Source organism: Mycteria americana, unplaced genomic scaffold (genome assembly GCF_035582795.1).
Source record: "Mycteria americana isolate JAX WOST 10 ecotype Jacksonville Zoo and Gardens unplaced genomic scaffold, USCA_MyAme_1.0 Scaffold_29, whole genome shotgun sequence".
Taxonomy (NCBI): Eukaryota; Metazoa; Chordata; class Aves; order Ciconiiformes; family Ciconiidae; genus Mycteria; species Mycteria americana.
This window is the reverse complement of record NW_027445621.1, coordinates 3,391,913-3,419,601: the sequence shown is the minus strand read 5'-3', so window position 1 is coordinate 3,419,601 and position 27,689 is coordinate 3,391,913. Positions and strand designations below refer to the sequence as shown.

The window sequence follows — 27,689 nt, the reverse complement described above, 5'->3', positions numbered from 1 at the left end:
AACTCCTGGACGTGCTAAAACTGTTGTGACCTGAGCAGAGACAGCTCCCACCTCAGCCCCACACACTGCACTGTCCACAGACCCACAGGAACAAAGGCAGCATGGACAGGAGGGAAAGACAGAGAAATGCCCCAATGCTCCTGCTGAGGGAGGACAGGGACAGACAAACAGAAGTCACAGAACTTGTGAGTTTCTCCTTCTTAGGATTTAGCTGCTAAGGATGTGACTCAACCAAAGTCCCTACAGCCTTGAGGGCAGAAGCTCTACTGGGTGGAAGAGGAGACCAGGGGCTGCTCTGGGGAAGCATCTGCACTGCAAAGGGTGGCAGGGAGGCGCCCCAATTCCCTTCACACAGCACTTCTGGTCGCAGTTCTGCCTCAGCCCCTGCCCATGTCTCTGCTGCCTGGAGCTGTCCCTGCCAGGAGCTGTTTCCCCGTCCCCACGCCTCCTCCCTGCCACTGCTCACAGACCCGTCCCACCTGAGGAGTGATCACCTCTGCCCTGCAGACACCTCCCAGCAGCAGGGCACTGCCCAGGGGCATCTCTGGGTGTGCAGGCTATGATGGGATCATCAGCTCAACCCTGAGGAGCCTGGAAAGGTGATGCTGGGGCTGTCTGCAAGCCATGGGGGTCTTCATTTTTATACACTCAAATGTATTCGCCTCTAAGGGAAAAAAGGTTTGGAGTTGAAGTGTCTCCTCCACAACCAAGACAGGAATTTTCATGTCCAATTCCCCACCCAGACAAACAAGGGCTGTGAAGATTTCTCCACCAGTGAGGTGTCCTCTGTCCTCCCACTCCTGACTGTCTTTAACCCCTCTGCCTCGCTCCTCTCCCCTCAGCACCTGCAGGCAGTGCCCCCAGCCCTGCTGCTCTTTGCAGAGGAGCTGCTCCTGGGCAGAGCTCGCTCTCTGCAGCGCTGCCCGCTTGCCATGAGCTCCCTCCATCCCAGGAGCCCAGCCCAGCCCAGCAGCAGAGGACCAGCCCAAGGCATCTCTTTCTCTGCTCCCTCTGGGCTCCTTCCAGGTGTCCCTGGGGCTGCAGGGGAACCTGCTGTGAAACAGGCTGAAGGAACCACTGATGTTCCCTCCCTCAGCTGGCGAGAGACACTGATTTCTAGCAGGGTCATTTCACCTCTCAGGGACAGAGGTAGCTCCTATAATCACCTTTTCTTGTCCATCATTAGGGAGGACACCCCAACACTGACAGGGAGGAATCTTCTTTAGCCCCACTGCTGAGGGAAGGGATGCCGCTGGGTCAGTCGAGGCATCTTACCCTGGGTTTCTATTTGGGCTGGAAGGTGACTCAACTCCCTCTCATGCCTGCCACAAACCCACAGGAGGTGGGATTCCTCTTGCCTCAGTTCAGATGTGCACAGAATAGCCACCTGCATGGGAGCTCCTTGTCTCAGCTCCCATGCTACTTAATTGAGATGGAAGGCAGGAGTGAGCTGTTCAGAGCCAAACACCTGGTGACATGTGAGGGCTCTGAACCATGTGAGGTGGTTGAAGGTATCTGCAGGTACCTGCAAACTCAAATGGAGCAGTTCATAGAGACAGCGCAACACCCTGGGGCATCCTCTGAATGACAATGACAATGACAATGCCAATGACAATGACAATGACAATGCCAATGACAGCTGTTGCCCAAATTAAGGGCAACGGAACATGTCCCTACTCATTCCGTTCAGGGCGGCCTATAGCGTTATTCATCTGACAGTATGGAGTCATGTGCCACAGGGAGAGCTCAGTCTCCCTCCATCACCTGCATTTACTAGATCTCCACTGACTACCTTGGCAGGTGGTTCATGTTCATCCCCAGGCTGCATGACAGAATTCAGGGCAGATGTTCAATTTAATGTTCAAATCCAGGGCCATAGAGCCACATGAGGTGCCAGGGCTGTCGGAACAGCACAGGACATACGGGAAAGCAGTTGCCATTCAGGGTGGGTGCATGACAGACACCCCAGATGGCATCGCAGAGAAGGAGATTTGGTGCCTGTGTGCCGCTGACTGATGCCTTCAGTCAGAGGCATCAGCCATCAGATGCCATCAGAGAGGCAAGGTCTGTCCCTTCTCTACCCAATAGCTGCAGGCATTGCGTGAACATTTGGGTTGCTGAGGGTTTCTTTTCCACTCTTCCCAGGTGCAGGACTGTGTCCGTGAAACTCGTGTAGCAAAGCACCTGGTCTCTTACAGGTTCATTTCCAAGGAATCTTATCTGCCCCCCAGGATACAGCCACAGGCTGACTCCGAACTAGTGCTCCTTGTCCCTCAGTTTTGTTCCCTGGTGAAAGGCGGCCACTCTGCAGGCAGACAACTGCAGGCGTGTGCTGGTTTTGGCTGGGAGAGAGTTAATTTTCTTGATAGTGGCTGGTATGGGGCTATGGTTTGGATTTGTGCTGAAAACAGTGTTTATAACACACTGATGTTGTAGTTGTTGCTGCTCTGGTCAAGGACTTTTCAGCTTCCCATGCTCTGCCAGGTGCACAAGAAGTTGGGGGGGACACAGCCAAGACAGCTGATCCAAACTGACCAAAGGGCTATTCCAGACCATATGACGTCATGGTCAGTATATAAAGCTGGGGAAGAAGAAGGAAGGGGGGGATGTTCAGAGTGATGGCGTTTGTCTTCCCAAGTAACCATTACGCGTGATGGAGCCTGCTTTCCTGGAGATGGCTGAACACCTGCCTGCCCATGGGAAGTAGTGCATGAATTCCTTGCTTTGCTTTGCTTGCGTGCATGGCTTTTGCTTTACTTATTAAGCTGTCTTTAGCTCAACCTATGAGTTTTCCCATTTTTATTCTTCTGATTTTCTCCCCCATCCCACTAGGGGAGAGTGAGCGAGCGACTGTGTGGTGCGTAGTTGCTGGCTGGGGTTAAACCTCGACAAGGCGGCTCTCTCCCTTTGCTACAGGCTGTACTGCCTGCGTCCTCGGACGGCTCCCTGGCCCAAAAGGTGCCAGCCCAAGTGACAGGGACTCCCTGGACCTGCGACACTTGCACTCTCCCCAGTCCCAGCAGGGCCTTGCTGCTCTGAGTGCTGTGGGCAGCCACGGGGCGCTCAGGAGGGGCAGCTGCACACCCCGCAGCACTGCCCGGGCCACGGCAGGAGCACCGGGGCTCCAGCGCCATTTCCCTGGGACCAGCCACCGGCCGAGCGCTGGATTGAATTGTCACACCGCAGCCTCGCCTTCCAGGACAAAGTCAGCTTTGCTTCCAAGCCTCCTCTAGCACCGCTCCTCCAGCTGGCCTCTGCCATTCAAAGGTGCAAAGTTACCTCACTGCTGAGCTCATGACGGGGTCAGGCCTCGGGAGCTGCCAGCCTGCCAAGCCTCACTTGCGCTTCCGCTGCCTTGACCCCACACCCCCGCCGGCCCCGCCCCCGGAGAGGAGGCCACGCCCCCTGCCCAGCAGAGGCTGCAGCCACGGTGCCACCTCGGGGTTACCAATGGGAACAACCGCCCCGGAACCACCATCCCCACGCCGCCCTGGTACCAGCCCCCTGGTACCGCCATCTCTACCCCATCCTGCTGCTGACAGCCCCGCCACCAGCGTCCCCACCTCCGGCTGGCACCGGCGTCCCCAGGAGCAGCATCCCCCCACCACGCTGCTACCATCACCCCCAGTACCCGCATCCCCCACCCCACTACGAGCAACCCTCACAAGTACCTCCCGGGGACCCGCACAAAGGGACACCCCAGGGGATTCGTTATGAAAATCTCATTTCCTAATTATAGCACCAATTAGTCTTGAGAGTATGAAATTGGATCAGGTTCCTTAAGTTGGACAGTTTGATAGACATGTCGTTGACATTGTGTACTGCACAGTCATGGTTCAGTCAGCATGACTAAAGGACCCCAGCTCATTGCAAGGAGGAGGTTGACAGCCCCCACCCTGAAGAAGAAAGGATACCCCTGGAGTAGCCAGATCACGACAGCATCCCAGCCCCTCCAACACCTCTGTGAAACCCTCCCCTTATCTGGCATCAGAGATAAGGAACTGCAGCAAGACCAACTCCAGGGACATCTAGATCAAGAAAGAAGCAAAGGCATGACACCACCATAGAATTAGAGTTGCTTTGCAAACCAGCAGCCTGTATGTGTGTGTTAAGTAGCGATTGGTCAAATCACATTGGACCTGAACGCTTGAAAGGCATAAGAACCATGTGTAAAACCGCATTTGGGGTGCCCCAGTTTGAATGGGACAGCTCACGCGTACACGAATGCACGAATTCCTCTTGCAATGCCATACTTTGCGGCCCAGCCTCTCTCCTCAGTGGGCATGGGTCAGTTGCCATATTTTGGTGAGTGCTCCGCATCATGGCCGCATGGCACCAGTACTGGCACCAGTTTCACCACAGTTGGGAGCAGCAGTTGCCCTCCAGGGCACAGAGGGGAGGACAAAAACAACCCCAAAATGCCCCAACGCTCCCATCCCCACCATTGGGGCAGTATGGGGCAGCACACACGTGCTGGCATCGCAGGGCCACCAGTGCTGGCACCATCCCTACCCCTTGGACAGGAAATTCACCTCCCCCAAAAAATAATGCTTGGGATGGGAGACCGTTGGGATAGGAAACCATCATCGGGATGGGAAATCATCCTTGGGATGGGAAACCATTGTGGGGATAGGAAATCAGCATTGAGGACAGGAAAGCATCAGCAGGACAGGAAATCATTGAGATGGGAAGTTGTTGTGGTATGAAAATCCAAACCATTGCAAGGCTGGCGGAAGCAGGCGCTGGTGAAATGATCGCCATGGGGACAGATCCCCCAGAATGATGGTTGCCCCCAACAAACCCCACCATGGGCAGGTACAACAGCAGGCTCCTGCTCCTCCTGGTACTCCTGCCCTCCAGGTAACCCCCCCAGTCGGCCTTGCCCACCAATATCTCACCCTGTCGCCCCTCTTTCCCGTGCAACAGGGCTGCCGAGTCCTTTATTCTCAGATTCTCATGTGTAATACGTCACTGTGCTCTGATGAGGCAAAACCTTAAATGCCTCTATGCAAACGCACATAGCATGGGGAATAAACAAGAGGAGTTAGAGAGGTGCACACACCTGTAGGGCTATGACCTTATTGGCATCACAGAGACGCGGTGGGATGGCTCCTATGACTGGAGTGTTGGAATGGAAGGACAGTCAGGGGAGACGAGGAGGGGGTGTCACCCCCTATGTCAATGACCAGCTGGAGTGCATGGAGCTCATGGTTAGGGCTGTTCCAATCCTCCTGGATTTGACTGGATTTGCAAGGGACCTCAGGGATGTTGCAATATCATCACCCTCATGCCATGGCTTTCTGCGTGTGTCACTCTCATGTGGCATCCTGTTGCAATGCACAGCTTTTGCAGGCTGTGAGGAGGGCCCATTCTGTCTTAACAAGCAGTCGTCCACAATGAAACGCTGCACTTCAAGGATTTCAGGCCCTAGTGGCAACATGACCCCACTGTGAGGGTCTGGCTCTAGAGTTTCCATGCGTGGTGCTAACCCACATGCAGATGAGGAATTAAGGCCTGCAAGAATTATAGTAGCTATCATCAGAAATGACAGGTTGATGATGGAACTGTTCAAGTTGGAAGGGAGCTTGAGAGGTCTTTAGACCAACCTCCTGCTCACAACAGGGTCAACACTGAATTCACCCCAAGTTCCTCAGGACTTTGTCTAACAGAGCCCTGAAAACCTCTTCTGGGGGCTTTGTCAGACATCCTTGGTGAACTTGAATCTTGATCCAGGGAGCCCTCTCAGGAAGCTCAAGGTGCCTGTTGCTGTCAGGTAAGGATAGTCAGAGGAGACCTTGGCTTCTGGCAAGCTGCTGGCAAGTTCTAGCAGCTTCTAAGGAGCTTTGTCAGCTGTCCTTGATCAAAGGCTGCATTGCTGAGAGGCTGCTGAAGCCTGTCTGGCCCTTGGACTCTTACCCCCTGCTGTTCTTCCACACAAGCACCACTGACACTGTCCCAGGACACCTGGAAAGTATGAAGCCAGCCAGGACAGCCAGGTGATCAGGCCCATTCAGCATGGGTTTATGAACAGCAGGTGCTGCTTGCCTACCCTGTTCTCCTTCTTTGACAAGGTGACCCCCTTAGTGGATGAAGGAAAGGCTGTGGATGTTGTCTACCTGGAATTTAGGAAAGCCTTTGACACCATTTCTCACAGCATTCTCCTGGAGAAACTGGCTGCTCATGGCTTGGACAGGTGTACTCTTTGCTGGGTTAAAAACTGGCTGGATGGCCAGGCCCAAAGAGTGGTGGTGAATGGAGTATAATCCAGGTGGTGGCCGGTCACAGGTGGTGTTCCCCAGGGCTCAGTACTGGGGCCAGTTCTGTTTAATATCATTATCAATGATCTGGATGAGGGGATTGAGTGCACCTGCAGTAAGTTTGCAGATGACACAAGCTGGGCAGGAGCGTTGATCAGCTTGAGGGTAGGAAGGCTCTACAGAGGGATCTGGACTGGCTGGATTGATGGGCCAAGGCCAATTGTATGAGGTTCAACAAGTCTCAGCGCTGGGTCCTGCACCTGGGTCACAACAACCCCATGCAACTCTACAGGCTTGGGGGAGAGTGGCTGGAAAGCTGCCTGGCGGAAAAGGACCTGGGGCTGTTGGTTGACATCCGGCTGAATATGAGCCAGCAGTGTGTGCAAGGTGGCCAAGAAGGCCAATAGCATCCTGGCTTGTATCAGAAATACTGTGGTCAGAAGGACTAGGGAAGAGACTGTCCCCCCTGAATTCGGGACTGGTAAGGTTGTACCTCAAATGCCGGGTTCAGGTTTGGGCCCCTCACTTCAGGAAAGACATTGAGGTGCTGGACCATGTCCAAAGAAGGGCAACAAAGCTGGTGAAGGGTCTGGAGCACAAGGCTGATGAGGAGCAGCTGAGGGAACTGGGGTTGTTTAGTGTGGAGAAAAGGAGGCTGAGGGGAGAGCTTACCTCTCCCTACAACTACCTGAAAGGAGGTTGTAGTGATGGGGGTGTCTCAATCTCATTTCCCAAGTAACAAGTGACAGGAGAAGAGGAACTGGCCTCAGGTTGTTCCAGGGCAGGTTTAGACTGGATATTAGGAAAGATTTCTTCACTGAAAGAGGTATCAAGCATTGGAACAGGCTGCCCAGGGAAGTGGTTGAGTCACCATCCCTGGAAGTATTTAAAAGACATGTAGAGCTGGCACGTAGGGACTTGGTTTAGTGGTGCACTTGGCAGTGTTAGGTTAACAACTGCACTCGATGATCTTAAAGGTCTTTTCCAACCTAAATGATTCTATGATTCTGTGAAAAAAGACAGAGGCAGAAGTAGAGCGGTAACATGTGCCAATATAAATACAGTAGTTCTTCTGAGCAATGTTTCTCCATTTGAAACATTGGTAAGAAAATTCACTGTGATAAGTGGCTGCATAAAACTCTTTACATAGAGAAGAGAGCAAAATCAGCTTGCTAGTACATACCCTTGGTGCTGTTAATACAAATAATTAAAAATATGAAATTCATAAAACCTTAGCAATGCTGGAAACGAAGACTTTTTCAGCTATTACATTGAGTTCTATTCTGCAGAGGTTTCAAGTTTGTCCTAAAATCTGCATTGAGGGCTTGATTCAATCATCCACACAGAGGTGGCCACTGCTTCCAGGACGCACTGGGGTAGCCAAAGAGCCCATGTGGGAAATGTTTCCCAGGAGTTATGGGAGGCCTTCTGGAGCATGAGCTGGTATGCAGGCAGAGTACGTCAGGGGTGGTGGAGGGCATGGCCTGCCTTCAGTGCTGCTGGGGTGGCTGAGCAGGGACCTCTCCACCACAGCAGCATATCGTGTCCCCTTGGATGCTGGCTGTGAGGTCACTTCTGACTGGCCAGCAGTGTGGATACAGATACTTGGAGGTCTTGAAAGCCATTACAATCCTGCCTGACCCCAACAAGACAAAGTGTCTGGGGAGGACAAAGTAGCTGGGACAAGGGAGATGGGAGATTTGGTGGAGGGAAGAGGAGTTTGGCCAACAGACATGAAAGATGTTGAAAAGGAAAGATGACTTCAGATAATTTTGGTGCCACTGTGACACTGATGTGAAAACATTCCTGTGAGACCTTTACCGTATTTCTAATAACCTTGAGTCCTAACCCTACCCCTACATTGCACCCTTCAGCCTGACAGGAATCAACTACTCTAATCCCTAACCTCAGCCTTACCTCTAAACCAAAGCCAGAACCCATAACCCCTCTTACTTTTACCCTATTGATCATCCTCCTCCCTAGCCCTTATCCCTAGTATTCAAATGCTAGCCTTCACCACAGCCCTCAGCCCAGCCCTGAAAAACCCCCTAACCCACAAACCCAGCCCATACCCTCAACACGAACCAGGCACCCTCAGAAGAACACCAAACCCTCCCTCTAAGCCTTTGCCAATCCCTAAGCCTGAAAGGCGAGCTCTATCCCCTAAGGCCTAACCTGAACATCTAACCCCCAAACCCCTCCTTCCCATGCTCTAACCCCCTCATCTTCATCCCCTCTCCTAACCCTAACTTAAGCTGTTTGGCCCCTTGAAGGCAGGGCAGGGATCGTGAGGTCCCAGAGCAGCCCCGTGGTGTTGGAAGAGGAGTGTGTCGTTACATGCTCCTGACCAGCTCGTAGGCCACAAGGAGGAGATGGTGGGAATGCTATGATGAGGTCACATGTGCTTCAGGATCTCATGGGCCAGCAGGAGGCACAAGGCTGTGATAAGGTGGTGGTGAGGTCACATCTTTCTCTGGACTTGATAGGCCAGCAGCAGGAACACGGCTGGGAAAGGGCTGTGAGGTCTCTTTCTGCAGTAGCTGATAGGTCAGCCCTTGACTCATGCCTGGGCTATGTGCTCCTAGGCTCACATCTGCCAGTGTCTCTGACAGAGCAGCAAGAAGGCACCTGGCTGGCCCTAGGACTGTGGGAATCCCTTTCCCTAAGTACCTGGTAGGTCCATCCAGGAAGAGGCCTTGGGTATGGTTGTCACGACCCTTCTGCCTGAGTACCTGATGGGACAGCAGTACGCACAGGGTTTGGTTGTGTTTATCCGAGAAGCTGAAAGGCCAGCAGCAGGCAGGTGGCTTGGAAGAGCATGGTGAGGTGACTTTTGTCACTGCTGCTGGTGCAGCAAGTCTTGCAGATCCCGTCTGTAGAAGGGTCAGCCCCTTTTGCTCCTGTGATCACTTGCAGTGTTTCCTTAGAAGGAAAAAATCCAAGTCACCATTTCTACTGCCCCCAAAAGAGGCTGTTCACATGTGAATTTGTTGTGGCAGGTTTAGAGATAGGTAAGGACATGCAGTTGGCCTCATCCCTGCTATCAGGTGGGAGCTTCCTGCAGACTTCTCAGTACAAGCAAATTTATGCTTCAACCCAGCTTGACTATCATCTGCACAACACAGCCTGAAGGCCAGGCTGTACATAGGGCACAGCACAGCACAGGCCTGGGTCTACTCAGGTTTACTGTTATGTGCATCACTAACTTCTTGGAGTACAATGGTCTTCTGGTCAGGACCACTGAGCTGCCCGAGGAAGGCTGGGAAGAGGATGGGTTGTCCTCTAGGCAGCTGGAGGAAGGGACACAATTTTAGGCCCTGGTAATTACTGGGGACTTTGAAGACCATGGACCTCTGCTAGAAGACCTCAGTTACAGGGAAGGTGGCAGGTGATCCCTGACCCGGCATGGTGACAGTGCTCTCCTGGATATGTTTTTCACCAGAAGACAAGGCAGGAGTGGTGGAAGATGTGGAGGGTAGCTCTGGCTGCAGTGTGAGTGAGGTGGTGTAGTAGAAAACCCTGAGGGAAGTGAGCAAGACAAATTGTAGCAGGGCTGAGTAGAGAGGAAGGATCACCTCTATCAGCCCTTTGGCAGTGCTCTTCCTAATGCAGCCCAGGATGCCGTTGTCCGCCTTTTGTGCAAAGGTGCAATGCTAGGAGAAGAGAAGGCTTCCACAAATCTGAAGGCACCAGAGGCACCACAAATCTGGTGGGCCATCTGTACGAACACATTAAAAGCTGTCCAAACAGAGCTTCACTCCAGAGGGATCCTGAGAAACTCTCAGATTTGGCAATAGAAGCCTCATGAAGTTTTACAAGGAGAATGTGTGAGTCCTTTCTTGGGGGCAGAATAATCCCAAACATGAGGGCAGGCTGGGACCTGAACAGCTCAGCAGTGACCCTGAGGAGAAGGGCCTGGCCTTCCAAGGGATGCCATATGAGCCAGTGTTGAGCAGTTTGAGCCATGCTCAAAGTTAATGAGGCCACCTGCAGATAGGGCTGCATTAGGAGGAGCGTGGCCACCCAGGCAAGAGAGTTATCATCATCCCCCTCGCCTCAGCACTGGTGTAGCCACATCTGGAATAGTGTGTCTAGGTGTGGGGCTCCTGAGTCTGGAGGAATGAGGAGGAATTGGAGAGGTTCTAGAGGAGATCTGCCAGGATGGGTTTTGGTGCCTCTGTGGAGAAGATGAGAGACCTGGGCTTCTTTGCCTGGTGAAGTGGAGGCTCAGGGCTCTATAGTAGTAGCCTGCAAGTACTTGAAGGGTGCTTTCCAAGATAAGGGAGCTTTTCTTGGTAGTGGGAAGAGAAGGAAACCTCCACAAAGCGCAGCTTGGAAGGTTAAGAGCAGATGCGAGAAAAAAGAAGCCTCACTCAAAGAGCATCCTTGTGGTGTAAGGGGTCACCAGAGGGAGTCTGGATCAGCCCATGGCTTTGTGTTTCAAGGAAAAGGCAGTGAGGGTGGAGAGACATCAGTGAAGGTATAGAAATGCTGGGGTGAGAGCTAGGTGGGAAAGCAAGATGGGTGTCTACAGCATGAAGGGAAAGAGGTGCAGGCATGGGAGAGCATAGGACAGCCTGCAGCAGAGAAGACTAAGGGCTCTGTCAAAGCTGAAAGGCTCAACAGGACCAAGGGCTTTGGCCCCTTGGCTAAGGCAGTTGCCTCTACCACCAAGGCCTGGCAGGAGAAACTTTCTTTTGAGGCTCTGGACCTTGTTTTGTCCTTGCCCCTTCTTTGGGAGGCTGGGAGGGGTCATAGAATTCTCCTACACTTGGCGTTGCTCACCCTCACACTCCACTGCCCCCAGGAAGAGCCCTGAGCCACACGTGAGGGACAGTGTCTGCCTTCCCAGGGCCTGGGGGTCAGGGCTTGGCCTTTCTGCTTCCTAAAAGAAACCAAGGCTTTCCTCAGCATTACAGCTGCCTGCACAGTGCCTGTGCCTACCTGCAATCATGGCCTCCAGTTCTCTGCTCTAACAAGGCCATGGGGAGTCTTTGCCAGTAATGACCCTCAGTGGAGCCCATTAATGCTTCAAGGTACTTTGAGTTTTGCTTCTGATTTCTTGAGCAGTTTGTTCAATCTTCCCTCAGGATCGGAGGTTCATGGACTCAGCACCAAATGCACCATGGGGCTCATGAAAATACAGAAAGCCCTAACGAGCCATGTCTCTTCCTGTAATTCTCTTCAAGTCTCCACGACTTGTACAGCTAATTACAGAGGTTTCATAGAGTAGTTAAGGAGGAAGATTTCAAAGTGCATCTAATAAAAATTTTTTTTTTTCTTTTAAAGGATATTTTTTATCAGTTTCAATTTAGAGAAGAGGTGATAGGAGCATTCTCCAAGTGATATTGATGCAGGGTGTCTCCTCAGGAGGTCTGGACAGGTAGGAAAAGCAGTCCCTTGAGGTCTCACACTGTATGGAGAACTTTGCTCCTCACCTCCCAAAGCTCACCATTTCTGACATTGGCCAGCTGAGACTCACATCACTCTTCTTTGCATCAAACTTCTCCACTGATCTCTGCAGCTGGATGTTACAGCTCCATTGCACATTTTCCCACATTCTCTTCTTCGAGAACTGGCTGCACACAGGCACAGAAGAAATTTTCCTATTTGTAGAAAAGGAAAGAAAATTAAAGCATGATCAGTTTTCCTAAACAATAAAATACACTCCGTAACCACATGCTAAGTATAAGCTGCCTCTAATGAGGTCGCCTCTCCACAAGGGATAATCTTATCAGAAATGTCTTAGAGAGAGAGATAGAAAAAGATAGATAAGAGCATAACTAAAGTGTTGGCTGAAGAGACCATTAGACTAGTGAAAGACAGGCAAGCTTTTAACTCCCTGAAGCTCAAAGCAGCCGCATAGGTGAGAGGTATCTGAATGAACAAAGGTTAAGGGGAGGAGAAAAATGGAGAACAATGGAAAGGGCCTTTGTATGGGCAGTCTGCATCTGCAAAGATGACATTACAAATGGTCATTGGATCAGGACAGGTGAAAGTATATGAAAGAGTAGAGAAACTAAATACACGGTGTAACAAGCAGAGGAGTGGTCATGAAGTTGCAGGGCAAGATCAATATTTCTTTGAGTATTCCTTTTCAAAGGACATGGAATTGGTCGAGGTGTCTTGTGAGTGAGGAGAAACCACTGTTGCACCCATCTTTGAATCCGGCCAACAGTGCAACCCAGGGAACCACAGGCTGTACAGCCTCGCTTGGGTGATCCATTGAATGACTCCTCGTGGGTGACATTCCTGGGCACGTGAAAGAGAAGAGCATGAGCATGGACTTTGCAAGGGTAAATCATGCCTCGCCAACCTGATTGGTTTCATGATGAAGTAACTCCATTTGTGTACGACGGGAGAACAGTGGATGGCATTTCCCTCTGCTGCAGCAAGACTTCTGGCATGGTCTCCCTCAATATTCTTGTACCCATCTTAGGCCATTACAGTCTGGAGGGATAGACAAGCAGTTGAGCAAAACACCAGTAGGATGATGGGGCTGAGAGAGCTGTGGTGAAGGGGTCATACCCTAGCTGGAGGCCACTGGGACATAGTGGGGCATTGTGGGGCAGCACAGAGGACTCTCCTGGGCCATTTGCCGTTTAACACCTGTATCCATGTCCCGGAGGAGGCAGGGCTCAGCAAGTTTGTCGAGGGCACTAAACTGGGAGGACGATTCCTGTGCCTTGGGATTGCCTTCAGGAGCAACCTGACAGGCAGAAGCACTGTCCTGTCAGGACCTTCATGAAATAGAAGGACAATGGCCAGATCCTGCGCCTGGGATAGACTAAGACTCTGCAGTGGCAGGGTCTGGGCACTGCCTTGCTGGGGAGCAGCTCTGCGGAAAAGGCACTGGTGGTGTTGGGGAAGGCAGAACACGTTCCAGCAGTGATCCACACGATCCAGTGCCACCTGGTGGCAAAGAAGGCCAGCAGCGTCCTGGAGTGTATAAAGAGGACCCTGGCCAAAGGAGTGAGGGAAGTGATTGTCTCCCTCTGCTCATCACTTCTTAGACCACCAGTACACTACTGTGTCCATTTCTGCACCCCCAGTTCAAGTGTACTGGGTCTGGCTGGGAAGGGGTTAACTTCCGTCGTAGCAGCCCCCATGGTGCCATGTTTGGCATTTGTGCCTACAACAGTGTTGGTAACACAGCCGTGTTTTGGCTATTGCTGAGCAGTGTTTGCACAGCGTCAAGGCCTTCTCAGGTTCTCACTCTGCTCCCTCCCAGTGAGTAGGCTGGGGGTGGGCAAGAAGTTGATGGGGGGAAACAGCCAGGACAGCTGACCCCAAGTGACCAGAGGGATATTCCATACCATATGATGCCATGCTCAGCAATAAAAGCTGGAGGACAGGAAGAAGGAGGTGGAGATTTTTGTTGTTCAAGGTGTCTGTTGCTGGGAGACTGCCTGGGCACCAGTCTGCTGCTGAGAGGTGGGAAGTGATTTCCTTTGTGTTGCCTGTTGGTTTTGGTTTATGATTGGTTTTATCCTTTTTTTTTTTTTTTTCCACCTACTATCTGTTTTTATCTCAACCTACGAGGTGCACAACAACTCCATGCAGGAGCATGGGTAGAGACCTGGCCAGCTACGGAGTGCCCTGAGGAGAGGGGCCCGATCACCATGATGATGCCATATGAGCCACTGGGCCTCCCATTTCAAAAGGAATGTGGAGAAACTGGAGAGGGTCCAGAGGAGGTCTGCCAAGGTGGAGCTAGGGAGCTAAAGCATGAGTTCTGAGGACAGTGTGAGGGAAGTGGGCCTCTCTAGCCTGCTGAAGGCAGCATGGGGCAACCTAGTTAAGCGCCTACACCTCCACGCAGCAATAACAGAGCCAAGCTCTGTTCTGCAGCGGCCAATGAAATGACAGGGGCAATAGCCACAAAGTGCCTCTTGGGAGCTTCAGGCTAAGCCTTAGGAAAAATAACATGGACTAGCAGGAGCATTGCTGTGATCTCCTGCTTTGGAGCTCCTCTTGGCTCCGCAAAGTCACAGCCAGCCCGGAGGCTGGGCGAGAGACCCGCAGCAGTCTCTTTCCCATCAGTCTTTCCAGGAGCGCAGGCCTTGCCCAAGTGCCCAATGAGAAGAGATTCAGTTGGAGGTGAGGGTCTCTACGTCATATGCTCGTAGGGCAATTCAGGCAGAAAGGGAGCTCAGGACGTCTGAAATCCAACGCCCAGCAAAAAGCAGAGCAATCTCTGAGGTCAGACCAGATTGCTCAGTAAATGTCAGCATCTCTAGAGAGAGTTTACACATGAACCAGGCATCTAGGCCACCAGAACAGAAATGGAGATGAGGCATTTGACCAGCTCCCTGAACACAGCTATCAGTACACCATGCCTCCTGAGATTCCTGGGAACATGCACATCCTTCTCCATAGGACTGGGATTCCTCATGCAAGTTTCCTGGCATATCTCCAGACCATGGGGTGCTTTAGGCTGGAAACAGAATTGAAAGGAAGCTTCTGACTGCGGTACGATCTACTTAATTGCTAAAAGAGAGGTAGGTGGAGGGATCTCAACATTTCTGGGTTCCTGCCAAAGATTTAAGGCCTCCAAGAAAGGAGCTGAACACAACAGTTTTGAACTAGTATAGCCTTTAGATCATTTCACAGGTGAGGGCTCTGCTCCCCCATTGCAATCACTGGCACCCAGAAACCTCACCTGCTTTTCCTTCCTCTCCTCCCTAAACCTGACCAAGCGATGGGAAGAAAGGCAGCAGAAAGGCCCTAGGCCTCTGTGAATCAGCTGGGGTCTGGCACTTGGAGGGCCATGGTGTCATTCCATTGTACCCCCCATAAATAATCAAGCTGGGGTGTGACTCTGCAAGTGCGAATCAACAGGGTCCATGGACAGGCAAGGCTGTGTCTATGGCTGTATCTGAAGACCAGTATACATACAGTATAGATCAAGCTGGGGCTGAAACTGAGGCCTGAGCTTCAATGGTCTCCTGGGCCCATGGACAGAGATGCAGGTGGAGGCCCCAGCTGATGCTGCTCAGGGCCATGAAGGCCTATGGATGCTCTCAGGGCCCTGACACTGCCATATGAAACCCCACCTGCCAGTGCCCTCAATAGGCCAAATTCTCATTCCCTGATGTCCAGGGTCTGCTCTCTGCTACTCTCCTTCCCCATGTCCCTGCGGATCGGGGAGACCACATTTCATGGTCGCTACGGCCGAGGCTGACACTGGTCTTCCCATCCCTGACCAGCTCTTCCTCCTTTGGGAGTACCAGATCCAGGTGAGCAGAAGAATGGGTGGCCCATTTAGAAGCTGAACCACACAGAAGCCACCATCTAACCTGTTACGTGTCCCATAGCAACCCTCCATACATCTGAGCTGCCCTGACATCACACAAGGCATCCCCCACTTCTCATCTTCCCTGTCGGTCTCTTCTAAAGATGTCTATCCCCTTTACCACAAAAGCTGTGGGAGCTGTCCTTCCCCACCTCAGCTCTTATTCCACTCATGGCACAGCTCTGTGAGGGCACATGGGGCTCCTGTCTCTGCCCCAGGCTGTGGGCTTTGGTGCCCATTTGGGCTGCAGCACCTCAGACGTGGCACCAGGGCCAAGGGCAGACTTGTCACATGGAAACCTGGTACCCAGAGATGGGACCCCTTGTGTGGAAAGGCTTTGCTTCCCAGCAGAGCCATGCTGGAGTGGAGGTCAGGTGGCAACATAATGAGGAATGAGTTTCCCACAAAGAGAGCAAAAGCTGCAGTCCCCAAGGCCAGAGAGAAACAGGCCTGGGTGTGCAGCACTGGCAGGAGAGGGCTTTGCTGTCCCAGGTGACCCTGCAGCACTGTGGGGCCTGTGACAGGTGAAGCCGATCTCCACGAAGGACAAGGTGCTGCTGAGAAAGTCCCTGGGGGAGGACAGCCTGTGATCCAGCCCCACTGTGGGTATCATACTGGGGGCTGACCGGTGTGCTGGATTTGGCTGGGGTAGAGTTACTTTTCTTCACAGTAGCTAGGATGGGCTATGGTTTGGGTTTGTGCTAGAAACAGTGTTGATAGTATAGGGATGTGTTTGTTATTGCTGAGCAGTGCTTACACAGAGTCAAGGGCTTTTCTGCTTCTCACCCCACCCCTCCAATAAGTAGGTTGTGGGATCACAAGAAGTTGCCAGGGGACACAGCCGGGACAGCTGACCCCAACTGACCAAAGGGATATTCCAGACCACGTAACATCACGCTCAGCAATTAAAAGCTGGGGGAAGAAGAAGGAAGGGGGGAACTTTCGGAGTGATGGCATTTGTCTTCCCAAGTAACCATTAGGTGTGATATTCTTCTGATTCTCTCCCCCATCCAACCAGGGGGAGTGAGCGAGTGGCTGTGTGGTGCTTACTCGCCAGCTGGCGTTAAAACGTGACAACTGGCTAGACAGCAGCTCTGCAGAGAAACCCTTGGATCCAAGAGGACAACAAGCTGAGCATGAGCAAACAGTGCACTCTTGCAGAAAAGGCCAACAGCCTCTTACATTAAATAAAGCATTGCTGACGGATGGAGGGAGGTGATCCTTCCCCTCTTCTCAGCGCTGCTGAGGCCACATCTGGAGCTCTGTGTGCAGTGCTGGGCTTCCCAGTGCACGAAAGTTGTTGACCTGCTAAGGCAAGTCTAGGAAAGGGCCACAAAGCTGGCTTAAGGGACTGCAGCAACTTTCACAGGAGGAAAGGCTGAGAGATATAGAACTGTTCAATCTGGAGAAGAACAAGCTTGGAGGGATCTTATTAATGTATATAAAATTCCATCTGAAACCAGGAAAATACTTTTTGTCTGTGAAGGTGGTCAAACACTGGAAAAGGTTGCCTACAGAGTTTTTGGAGTCTCCATAAATGCACATATTCCAAAGCGACCTAGACAACGTGCTGAGCAACCTGCTCTAGCTGAACCTGCCTCAGCTGGGGTGCTGAACAAGATGGTTTCTACAGGTCCCTTCCAATCTCAACATTTCCGTGATTCTGTGAGTATAAAGGAGAAAAGTAAGACAGAAAGAATTGAACAACACATCGCCTTGATCACAAATATGGTGGGATCCCATGGAGAGGACCAAAACTGGAGCAGGGGAGAAGTGTGAGGAGGAAGAAGCGGCAGAGATGTTCTGTACTGACTGTTAACCCCCTCTTCACCATCCGCTCTGCTCCTCTTGGGACTGGGGTCATTAGATGACTTGGGAGCAATGGAGGAATTTGAGCCTGGGAGATAGTATGAGGAGAAGGGTCTTTAATACTTTTGTCATTGTTTCTCACAATCCAAATATTTTTTAATTGGTAACAAATTAAATTGATCCTTGGCAAGTCAACACGTCTTTGCCCGTGACAGTAATTGGTAACTGATCTCCTTTACTTTATTGTGATCCATGTGCTTTCTGATTTATTTTCTCCCTTTGTCCTGTTGAGTCAGCAGGAGTGAGTGAGCAGCTGCGTGGGTGCCTGGCTGCTGGCCAAGTTTAACCCAGCACAGGACCACATCAGGATGGCTGTGTCCACTGTGGGGCTCCACAGTACAAGGAAGACACTACACAGACTGGAGCGAGTCCTGCAGAGGCCAGAAGGATGGTTGAGTGCTGGAGCACATTACGGACAAGGAAGGCTGAGAGAGCTGGGTTTTTGAGAAACTTTCAGAATAAAACAGTGGAGCAAGGAAACAAGCCAGTTGGTAGGATCTTGATCAATGGACATTTTCAATATCTCTTGAGACAAGGCCATGAGCACCTGATCTAGCTGGAGCTGTCTAAAAATGGGCTTGGCTGAGAGACCAGCTGTGGCAAGAGCTATGGGACTTGTGTGTAACAAGTGTCATTAGCAAACTGGTTCCCTTTTTATTAATAATGGCAGTGGAGTTGCATGGCACTGAGCCCCAGAGGAGGACAGAGGTGACCATGCAGCAAACGTCTCTCCTCAGGGCTGGGGTGTATGACCAGACACGGAAATGGCTAAAGTGTGGGACTCATCTGGGATAGTTTTCCCCGGACAACTTTCCCAGGCTGTCCTGTGAACATGGCACAGACAGGAACCCTCTCTTTTGCAGATTTGCCGCCTTGCTTCCTTCACCATGACACCTGATTGTCTACTGTGAGCACCCTGTTGTGTGCCCCCACCCTGCACACTCTCACAGCTTAGCTCTACACTGATGCTTTCCTCTCCTGGACTCTTTCCAGCCCAGCCAGCCTCTCCCCAGCTCTCACCACCATCCCTGCCCTCACACCAGCCAAGCCCAGCAGAGCAGCCCAACCTGGGCTGGTCCCACAGCAGCGCACACTGCAAGGTGCTACAGAGCTCTGGGCACTCACCCCGTGGCCCCACCCTTCTGAAGGGCACAGCAGCTCTGGAGGGCAGAGAGGGGGGTTCAGTCTTCCCGTCAGCCCCAGGGATAGTGCTGGCCCTGAGAGCATTAGGAAATGGAGGCTAGGCACTCTCTGGCTCTCCTGAATTCATATTGTACGTGATCCCCAGTCCTGACTGAATTTGCCCACTCTGCTGCTCCCACCAGCCCCACTCCCCAGGACAGCACAATAGTCCTCGCACTGGGGTTCTGCAGGCAGCTCCTGCATCTCTCCAGTCTCCCCATCCCTCTGCCTGCTGAGTCCCCACTGACTCCCATGGCACTGCAGAGTCCTTGTTCATGGGTAAATTGATTTAGTGCTTTACTTTGGTGGACTTAACTGAAGGTGTTCCACCTTCTAACTCTCCATTCATTCCAAACCGAGGGCACGTGATGAGTCCCCAGCCTCTCTGCTCCTCACCCCTCCAAATTCATTTTTAAGAGAGACTTGTATATGCTATCAGTCCTGTCATACATGAAGAAACCTAAGGAGATAATGGGGAGCTCATGGAGTGTGTCCCCGGCCACTGGACACCAAGAAGAGTGCTTTTAAATACAGAACATTTGGTCCTGTGGAACTCAATGGTATCATGAGCTTAAGTCCCAAACCATTGAGAACACATGGAGAACAGACTCTTTGAAAGACCAATTCCTCAGCCATTTTCCTGGCAGCAACTTTGGAGGACAAGCCCAGCCTTCAGGCACTGCACCTGGGAGATGCGTTTTTATTCAAGAGCTGCTATTGGGCATCCCACATTTCACACAGTGTTGTGCAAGGGTCAGACACAACAGGATCAAACCTCAGGGCATGGAGAATAAACACAGAAAATTATCTATAAGCAGGATTATCACAAGAGGGAAAAGCAGACTCCTGGCCTAAGAGAAGTTCTGGGAAATGTGCAGAGAAATGAAGGCAGGTTATTGTCGGTGAAACAGCGTCCCTTGGGCCAGTTTCCATAGGGCATCCTTGAGCTCCTGGTTCCTCATGCTGTAGATGAGAGGGTTCACTGCTGGAGGCACCACCGAGTACAGAACTGACACAACCAGGTCCAGGGATGGGGAGGAGATGGAGCGGGGCTTCAGGTAGGCAAACATTAAAGTGCTGACAAACAGGGAGACCACGGCCATGTGAGGGAGGCACGTGGAAAAGGCTTTGTGCCGTCCCTGCTCAGAGGGGATCCTCAGCACGGCCCTGAAGATCTGCACATAGGACAGCACAATGAAAACAAAACATCCAAAGACTAAACAGGCACTAACCACAATAAGCCCAACTTCCCTGAGGTAGCCTGAGTCTGAGCAAGAGACATTAAGAATCCCAGGGACTTCACAGAAGAACTGGTCAAGGACTTTACCTTGGCAGAGTGGTAGTGAAAATGTATTGCCAGTGTGCAGGAGGGAATTGAGAAACCCACTGCCCCAGGCAGCTGCTGCCATGTGGACACAAGCTCTGCTGCCCAGGAGGGTCCCATAGTGCAGGGGTTTGCAGATGGCAACGTAGCGGTCGTAGGCCATGACAGTGAGAAGACAATACTCTCCTCCAATCAAGAAGACAAAGAAAAAGACCTGTGCAGCACATCCCAAGTAGGAGATGGCCCTGGTGTCCCACAGGGAATTGGCCATGGCTTTGGGGAGAGTGGTGGAGATGGAGCCCAGGTCGAGGAGGGAGAGGTTGAGCAGGAAGAAGTACATGGGGGTGTGGAGGCGGCGGTCGAAGGCTATGGCGGTGATGATGAGGCCATTGCCCAGGAGGGCAGCCAGGTAGATGCCCAGGAAGAGCCAGAAGTGCAAGAGCTGCAGCTCCCGTGTGTCTGTGAATGCCAGGAGGACGAACTCATTGATGGAGCTGCCATTGGACATCTGCCTGTTCTGGGCATGGAAACTGCCAAAGGAGACAAAACAGAAAAATTCAGAGAAGCTTCTCTGAGCAAAATTCCATTCCTTCACTGTGAAATACCTAAGGGTGCTTCTCTTTCCTGGGGGCTGTTGTGCATCTCCGAGGCATCAGCTCTGGTTTGTGGTGGCTGAGTGTGCTGTGCAGAGCAGTGCCCTCTACCCATGGGCTCCTTAAGGGTCAGCCCTGCTTTACAGCAATGACACATGGAGGCAGCAACACCCAGTGTGTTTGGAGGGAGGGTTCCTGGGGAGGGGATCCCTGGGCTGCACTATAGCGGAGGGTAAAAAGCTCAGAAGGACGCTTTCTTCCACAAAGGAAGGTGGGAGATGAGGTGCAGCACATGTGTCTCGTTACAGTGTGTGTTAGTATTCAGAGACCCCCATCCCACCTCGGAAATGTTCTTGGAAAGGCTCAATTTCCCCCGATGACTGTTGCACTCAGTGTAAAGCTGCGTCAGTGCTCCCATCCAGGTGGCTGCTCTGTCCATCAGCCTGGTGCCCAGCTGCTCTGTGCTTGCACCGCTCTCCGCTGGAGGAGGACTACACACAGAGGTTGTTCTGAAAAAGCAACTGGACTGGACTGGGAACAGAGGGGTCCTGTTCAAGGTGCAGATTTCAAAACACCTCTCCTTTCCAGCATAGCTTTGCAGAGTAGGATGAAGAGGCCAGGACAAGGATGCTGATCCACATGGGCAGATCAGGTGCTCTCGGACATCACCAAGGTCCTACAGGACAGCTATGCCCTTCTGGGCTGATGCTCACAGCCCCCCAGCACTCCCTGTCCAGCAGAACCTGGTGTCTTAAGGTGATGTCTGCTAAGGAAGCAGTGTCTCATTGCCCAGCCACTGACTGCAGTGTCTCGAGCCTGGAAAAGGAAGAGAGGCCTTGGGCACCTTGGTCCCATGGAAACACCTCCCGGGCAGCGCCCTCCACGGCAGCATCAGAGCAGGCACCCAACACCCCACCCCTTGTGCCACACCACCACTCTTATTGCCAGGGACCCCAAGAGCAGTGTCGTGGTTTAGCCCCAGTCGGCAATTAAGTACCACACAGCCGACTGCTCACCCTCCCCCCTCGGTGGGATGGGGGAGGGAATCGGAAGAGCAAAAGTAAGAAAACTTGTGGGTTGAGATAAGAACAGTTTAAGAATTGGAACAACAACAAATAATAATAATAAATTGTAATGAGAAGGAAAACAACTAGTGAGCAAGAGAGGAACAAAAGCCCAGGGAAATAAAAAACCAGTGACACAACCACTCACCAACCACCGACAGACGTCCAGCCATACCCAAGCAGAGACTGCCACCCCCTGGCCAACTCCCCCCAGTTTATGTACTGAGCATGACATCATATGGTATGGAATAGCCATTTGGTGAGTTTGGATCAACTATCCTGGCTGTGCCCCCTCCCAGTTTCTTGTGCACCTGCAGAGCAGGGAAGCAGCGTGTTATCACTATTATCCTCATCCTAAAATCCCGTTTCCTAAAATCAGGAAAGCCTTCTCCTTCCCCAGCAGAGCACAGCACCTCCCAGCTAGCAAAATCCCAGGGCGGTCGCTCTCAGCCCCTTGGCTCTGCAGAGGGAAGTGGCCACGTGTCAGGAGAGATGCAGCTCTGCTGTGCCAGAGCTCCGGCTGCAGAGGAGGCAACTCCTGCCCTGCACCACACAGCCCTGAGGGCAGAGGCTCTGCTGGGTGGGAGACGAGACCGGGGGTCTTGCTCAGAGGGAGGGGGCTGCGTTGGAGGGCATGACAGGCAGCTTGCCAAATTCTCCCTCCCGTGACATTGCTGCTTGCAGTTTCCTATAGCTCTCTGCCCACGTGCCTGCTGCCTGCAGCTATCCCTGCTGGGAAATGTTTCTCTGCCCTCAAGTTTTCCCTGTCAGGGATCACAGACCCCAGCACCAACTACTGTCTGCTCAGCCCTGACCTGAAGAAACCTCCCAGTTTCAAGCACTCTTGAGAGGAACTCCCCGTTTGCAGGCAGTAAGGAGCAGGTCAGACAAACCCTGATGAGGACAGCAGAGGTGATGCTGGTGGTCTCTGGAGGTAGAGGAGTGGGTGAAAGCAGTTTCCTTGGCTCCTACCAGACCTACTGATCTCCCAGTGCAGCAGCTCAGGACTCTCAGTCTCCCTCTCTAAACGGAGAAACACCTTCTCCTTTTTTCCTGAAAGACAGGAAACGGAAAGCATAGACTTAGGAAAGCAGTTTACCTTAGAGATATTCCCTGCCTTGATCTTCCTCTGGAAAAGTCCCCTCTGAAATGCCCTGGGCAGCTCTGGCTGCACACCCTGCCTTCACCCCTTCACACTTGTCTAACAGGAGCCCCTGCACTGGCACTCCTCCGCACAGATCTCGGAGGCTGTAGGCTGTGATAGCTTTAGGAGAGCCTTCCAGGAACCGCAGCTGCATTGCCCTGCACCAAGAGACTTACCGTGTCAGGGGCTGTCACGATTCCTTCCCTTTGAGCTCTCCTCTGTCCTCCCACTCCAGACTGCCTTCAGGCTCTCTCTGCCCTACTCCTTTTCCCAGAGCCCTGCTGTGCTTTGCAGAGGAGTTGCCCCTTGGCAGAGCTGTCTCTCTGCAGTGCTGCCTGCTTACCACCAGCTCCCTCCCTCCCAGGAGCCTGTCTCAGCCCAGCAGTAGAGGACCTGCCCAAGACCTCACTTCCTCTGCCCCCCACCCCACCCTGCCCTCCCTCCAGCTGTCCCTGGGGCTCTCCAGGAACCTCCTTGCAAAGACACTCAAGTAATCACCCATGGTGCCTGTCTCACCTCTGCAGAGACGTTTCTTTCCAGCAGTGCCCTTTCTCCTCTCAGAGACACACGTAGGTCTGAGAATCGCCCTTCCTTGTCCCAGCATTAGAGAGGACACCTGGACACTGGCAGGGAGGGATGTCCTTTGCCCATGCACAGGGAAGGGAATCAGCTGAGTCCATGGAGGCATCTCATCCTGCATTTGCAGTCCTGGGCCTGGAAGGGACCTCAGCTCCCTCCCATGCCTGCCACAAACCCACAGGAGGTGAGATGCCTCCTGCTTCAGTAATGGCGCCTGTTAAAAACAGGCACCTGCACCCCTTGTCTATGGTCCCATGGTCAGTGATGGAGATGGAGAGCAGGAGTTCACACACAAACACCTGGTGTGGGAAACATCTGGGGGCATAATCCTGCAGCCTGGTGAGGAAGCCCACTGAAATGACGGCAGATGCCCACATTTAGGACATCACCACCTGTCCCTACCCACGCTGTTCAGGGCCGCCTCTAGAGGTGTTCACCTGACCAAATGGAGTTATGGGCCAGAGGGAGAGTGAAGTCTTTCTCTTTCTCCCCTCCTTTAGCTGCATTTACTAGCTGTCCGTTGTCTGTAACGAGAGCTGTCTCACACATCCCCACCTAGCCTAACCTAACGCAGGGCAGCTGCTCATTGAATGCCCAAATACAGGCCTGTAGTGCCATGCGAGAGGCCAAGGCTCTCCACCCAAACTGCCTGTGGCTGGCAGGGACAGCACAGGACCTACAGGAAAGCCATGTCCACCCAGAGCGGGTGCGTGACAGACACCCCAGGCGGTATCTCAGATGAATTTGGTGCTTAGGTGAAAGTGACTGGTTCCCACCCCTGCCGTGAGGCCTGCTCTGTCCCATCTCTATCCAGAGATGCAAGGCACTGCATGAATAAGAAGCACATTGCACTGGGGTCTGCACTTGTGGGCCTACATTGTCAGCTTCTTCTGGTTCCCTTCTCCCCCATCCTTGACGTACCCTTTTGAAGATAAGGTCTTCAAAGAGTCCAAGGAATTTAGAGTGTGACTAGATCACAGGATGTCCACACCCAAGGACACTTTCAGCAGCACCTTGTCCTTCCAGGAGATCAGTGCTTCTCTCCACCAAAGGCCCTGCAGGGCTGCAGAGACCCCCCACAGCAATGCCCTCTCCTGCCAGGGCTGCACAGCCCAGCCCTGTTTCTCTCTCACCTTGGGCACAGCAGGGATTGCTCTCTTCTTGAGCCCCTCATTTCTTTCTTACAACACCATCTGCCTTCCGCTCCAGCATGTCTCTGCCATGAAGCAAAGCTTTTGTGTACAAGGACTCTTGGGTGCTTGGTACCACTGTTCACCATGACAAGTCTGAGCATCTCCCTGGAGCCACAGCTCAGGGGCTGCAGCCCAGGTGTGCAACACTGTCCTCTGCCTGGGAACAGACAGGAGGAGCTGAACCCCCATGGTCTGTCACAAGCTGTGACATTGATGGAACAACTTCTGAGGCACAGTGGGATGCCTCACACAGCTCGCGTGCTGCAATGGATGGATAAAGTTTCTTCACGAGACACAGGCTGGGAGCATCAGAAGAGGAAGACTTTCTGTGTGAAGGAGCTGCTTGGATGTATGGAGCTCCTTGCTGGGAGAGTCAGGAGGTTGGGTGAGCCCTTGAGGGTGAGGATCAGAGGAGGGGCCAGGTAGGGCGACCTGGTGGTGGGAGATCAAGAACCTGCAATCAAGGGGAGGAGGTGGACAAGACCTTATTTAAGCAAGTCAAGGAAGTCTCCAGATGAGTGAGCTGGGGCTCTTTCTGGGGACGTTAATTGCCCTGACGTTCATTGGAGGGGGAACCCAGCACTGTCAAAATAGACCAAGGGGTTTGTGGAGGAGGTGGGAGCAATTTCTTAGGAAAGTCACCAGCTGCATCAACATAGATAATGCTCACCTGCATCAGGTCCTTGCAAACCATGAAGAGCTGGTCAGGGATGTGAAAAGCAGTGTCATCCTTGGCTGTGGTGACCATGAAAGAGGGGGGTCCAGCTCCTGAGCAGAATGAGGAAGGAGAGGAGCAGAGTGCAGGTGTCAGACCTCAGAGGGGAAGACTTGGGCCTATTCAGGGGGATTTTAGTGGCAATCCCATGGGCAGCAGCGAAGGGCAGCACAACTCAGTACAGCTTGTCTTTAATGACGGAATTGCCCACGAAGAGCAGTGGTGAGTGCATAGCTCACAAGAGCAGCTTGGGTGAAGAGGGAACTCATGAGGAAGCTCCATGGTTAATGGAAGCATCCAGGAGGTGGATGCAGAGACTCACTTCAGGTGGAGGAATTCAGAAATAGGAATGGCTTTAGGAACCCCACAGCTTCCCTAGAGATGACCCTTGCAAGGGAGTCCAAGGGGACCATTAAGGTGCTGCTGCGTCAGTAAGAGTAAAAAAATAAACACGGACAATGCGGGGCCACTTCTGAATTCAGGGAGAGTAGATGCAGAGAGGTCTGACATCCTCTGCGTCCTCTTGGTCTCAGTCTTTCCCAGCAAGGTCTTCAAGGCCTTTGTACCTGGCGGCAGAACCCAAGGACAACAACCAGCAGTGGAAGGGGGTCGGGTCAGGGGTTACTTGAGCAAACTCAGCCCTGAACAGTCGAGGGCACCAGAGGGGCTGCCTCCACGGGTGATGGGAGAGCAGGCCAGTGTCACAGTGGTGTCACTCATCATCATCTCTGAAAGGTCAGGGAGATCAGGGGAACTTTCTGAAGACTGACGAAAAGCAAATGTTGCGAGCATCTTTCAAGAAGTCCCAGAAGATGAGCTGGGGAACTAAAGGCTGCTTAGCCCCAGTTTGGTTGAGAGTGTGTCCCTTAGCACGTCCTCTGGGATCACGAGTTAGGACAGTGCATTCTGCATGGTTGACTAAGTTGATGGGTATAGGAATGATGGGCTGGTTGGGCTTGGAGGGACGTGGTGAGCTGGAAACTAAGCAAATAGAAAAAGAAAAGAAATATAAAAACATAAAGCAAAAGATAGCTATTATTGCACTTTTCATATTTTAAACTTCCTTATGCTCTTATACTCCCTCTTGATTTAATTCAAAATATTTGTCCTATGGTGGGGCAGGAGGGCCTGTTTGGTTTGCGTTTCGGTTTTTTTCTTTTCTTTTTCTGTTTTTTTTTTTTTTTTAAGAACAGTGTTGGCAATCAGGGTGGATTGAGTTGGAGGAGCACCGATGCCTGGTGTCCCCTCCCTCTGCAGTTTCAATGGGAGGGTCCCGGTCTCCCACGGCCCCTTGTGGTCACCACCAGTCCCTGGTGAGTCTGTCAGGCACACCAGGACCTCCTCAAGTGGCACTGGAGGCTTCTGGTCAGGAACTGAGCTCAGCCTGCAAAGATGAGGCAATTTTCTCCACATTTACATAGTGCGGGAACATTTTCATCAGCTGAAATGTTGCAATACTTTTAGTATAGAAATCACGTTTTCCTGTGTTGCCATCATGAAACTTTCCCGGATGGGTGCTGCTCTCAGGAGAAGAAACCTTGATCTTCCCAGCACTTGCTTGACCACTACTCTCTCCACTATGGAGTCTAGAGAATCTCACGAATCTTTTAGGTATTTCCACATGTCCTGATTAAACTGACCATTTCTCCCGTCATCTTCTCAGCAGACTCTCGGCACATATGCATTTTCCAGCGTCCTTCCAGTTTCCTCCTCCCGTTACTCTCCATTCACTCAGACCCCTCCCAAGTACCCGGGTGCTGCTTTGAGCTTCAGGCAGTTTCAAGCTGCTGCTCCTGTCGCCTGACCGTCTCTTCGGCCAACTCCTTCCTCGCCTTTCTCTCTGTCCTTTCCTACTAACCTCAGGGAAGATTTTCCACTCAAAAGTAGAAGTGGAATTGAATGGAGGCAACTTGAACTTGATAGACAGCTGAGGAATGTCATTTATTCTTTCCCGAACTACTCTTTTCCCTTTTAGTTGTGTTTTTGTTTTTGTTAATGAAGAGAAATGCTGTGGCTGTCTGCAGCCACTTCTCCAAAGAAAGCAGTGTTGCGTTAAGGGTTACTGTCTCATACAAATAGGAGTCTGAGGAGTGGCTGAGGGGAACCCTCCCATTGAGTCACGAGGTTCAGACAGGACCCCCTTGCTTTCTAAACTCCTTCTCAGAGAGGAGTCTAGGTGTGGCTAGATCCAGTCTTAGTCTCAGACCTGGTCAACGGTTTATTTTCTAAGGACTGTGTGTATAGACACTTATTAGTTCAGGGCTTTCGCTAAGGCGACAGCATTAATTTTTACACCCCCCCAGTCTGGTCGTGTTGAAGGAACCATCACGGCCAGAGCAGTGAAGAGTGCAGTTTATTAGAGCAACCGACACACAGATTCTTTGGATTACCGGTGATAAATTAACTGTCTGCAAAGCACAGACAAATACCAAGAATATGAGTATGAATAACACGGCCGGACACAAACATGTATA

At 52.1% G+C, this 27,689-nt stretch overlaps 1 protein-coding gene across 1 annotated transcript; it reads right to left on the bottom strand.

The window, feature by feature from the left end:
* Positions 1-19,496: 19,496 nt before the first annotated feature.
* LOC142403459 (olfactory receptor 14J1-like) lies at positions 19,497-23,856 on the bottom strand. Its single transcript, XM_075489706.1, has 5 exons — positions 23,745-23,856; positions 23,539-23,659; positions 22,702-22,886; positions 22,478-22,637; positions 19,497-20,457 (listed from the first exon to the last, which is right to left on the bottom strand). Exons 1-5 carry the CDS (start codon positions 23,854-23,856, stop codon positions 19,497-19,499), a joined length of 1,539 nt encoding a protein of 512 aa, XP_075345821.1.
* Between the last annotated feature and the right edge of the window lie 3,833 nt (positions 23,857-27,689).

Coding starts and splice junctions, on each gene's coding strand:
- LOC142403459 (XM_075489706.1), bottom strand. CDS start 23,856: ATGTGTGAGACAGCTCTCGTTACAGACAACGGACAGCTAGTAAATGCA. Junction 22,887..23,538: donor ACCATAGACAAGGGGTGCAG/GTGCCTGTTTTT, acceptor CTCTTGGTGCAG/GGCAATGCAGCTGCGGTTCC. Junction 22,638..22,701: donor TTTTCCAGAGGAAGATCAAG/GCAGGGAATATC, acceptor CCTGTCTTTCAG/GAAAAAAGGAGAAGGTGTTT.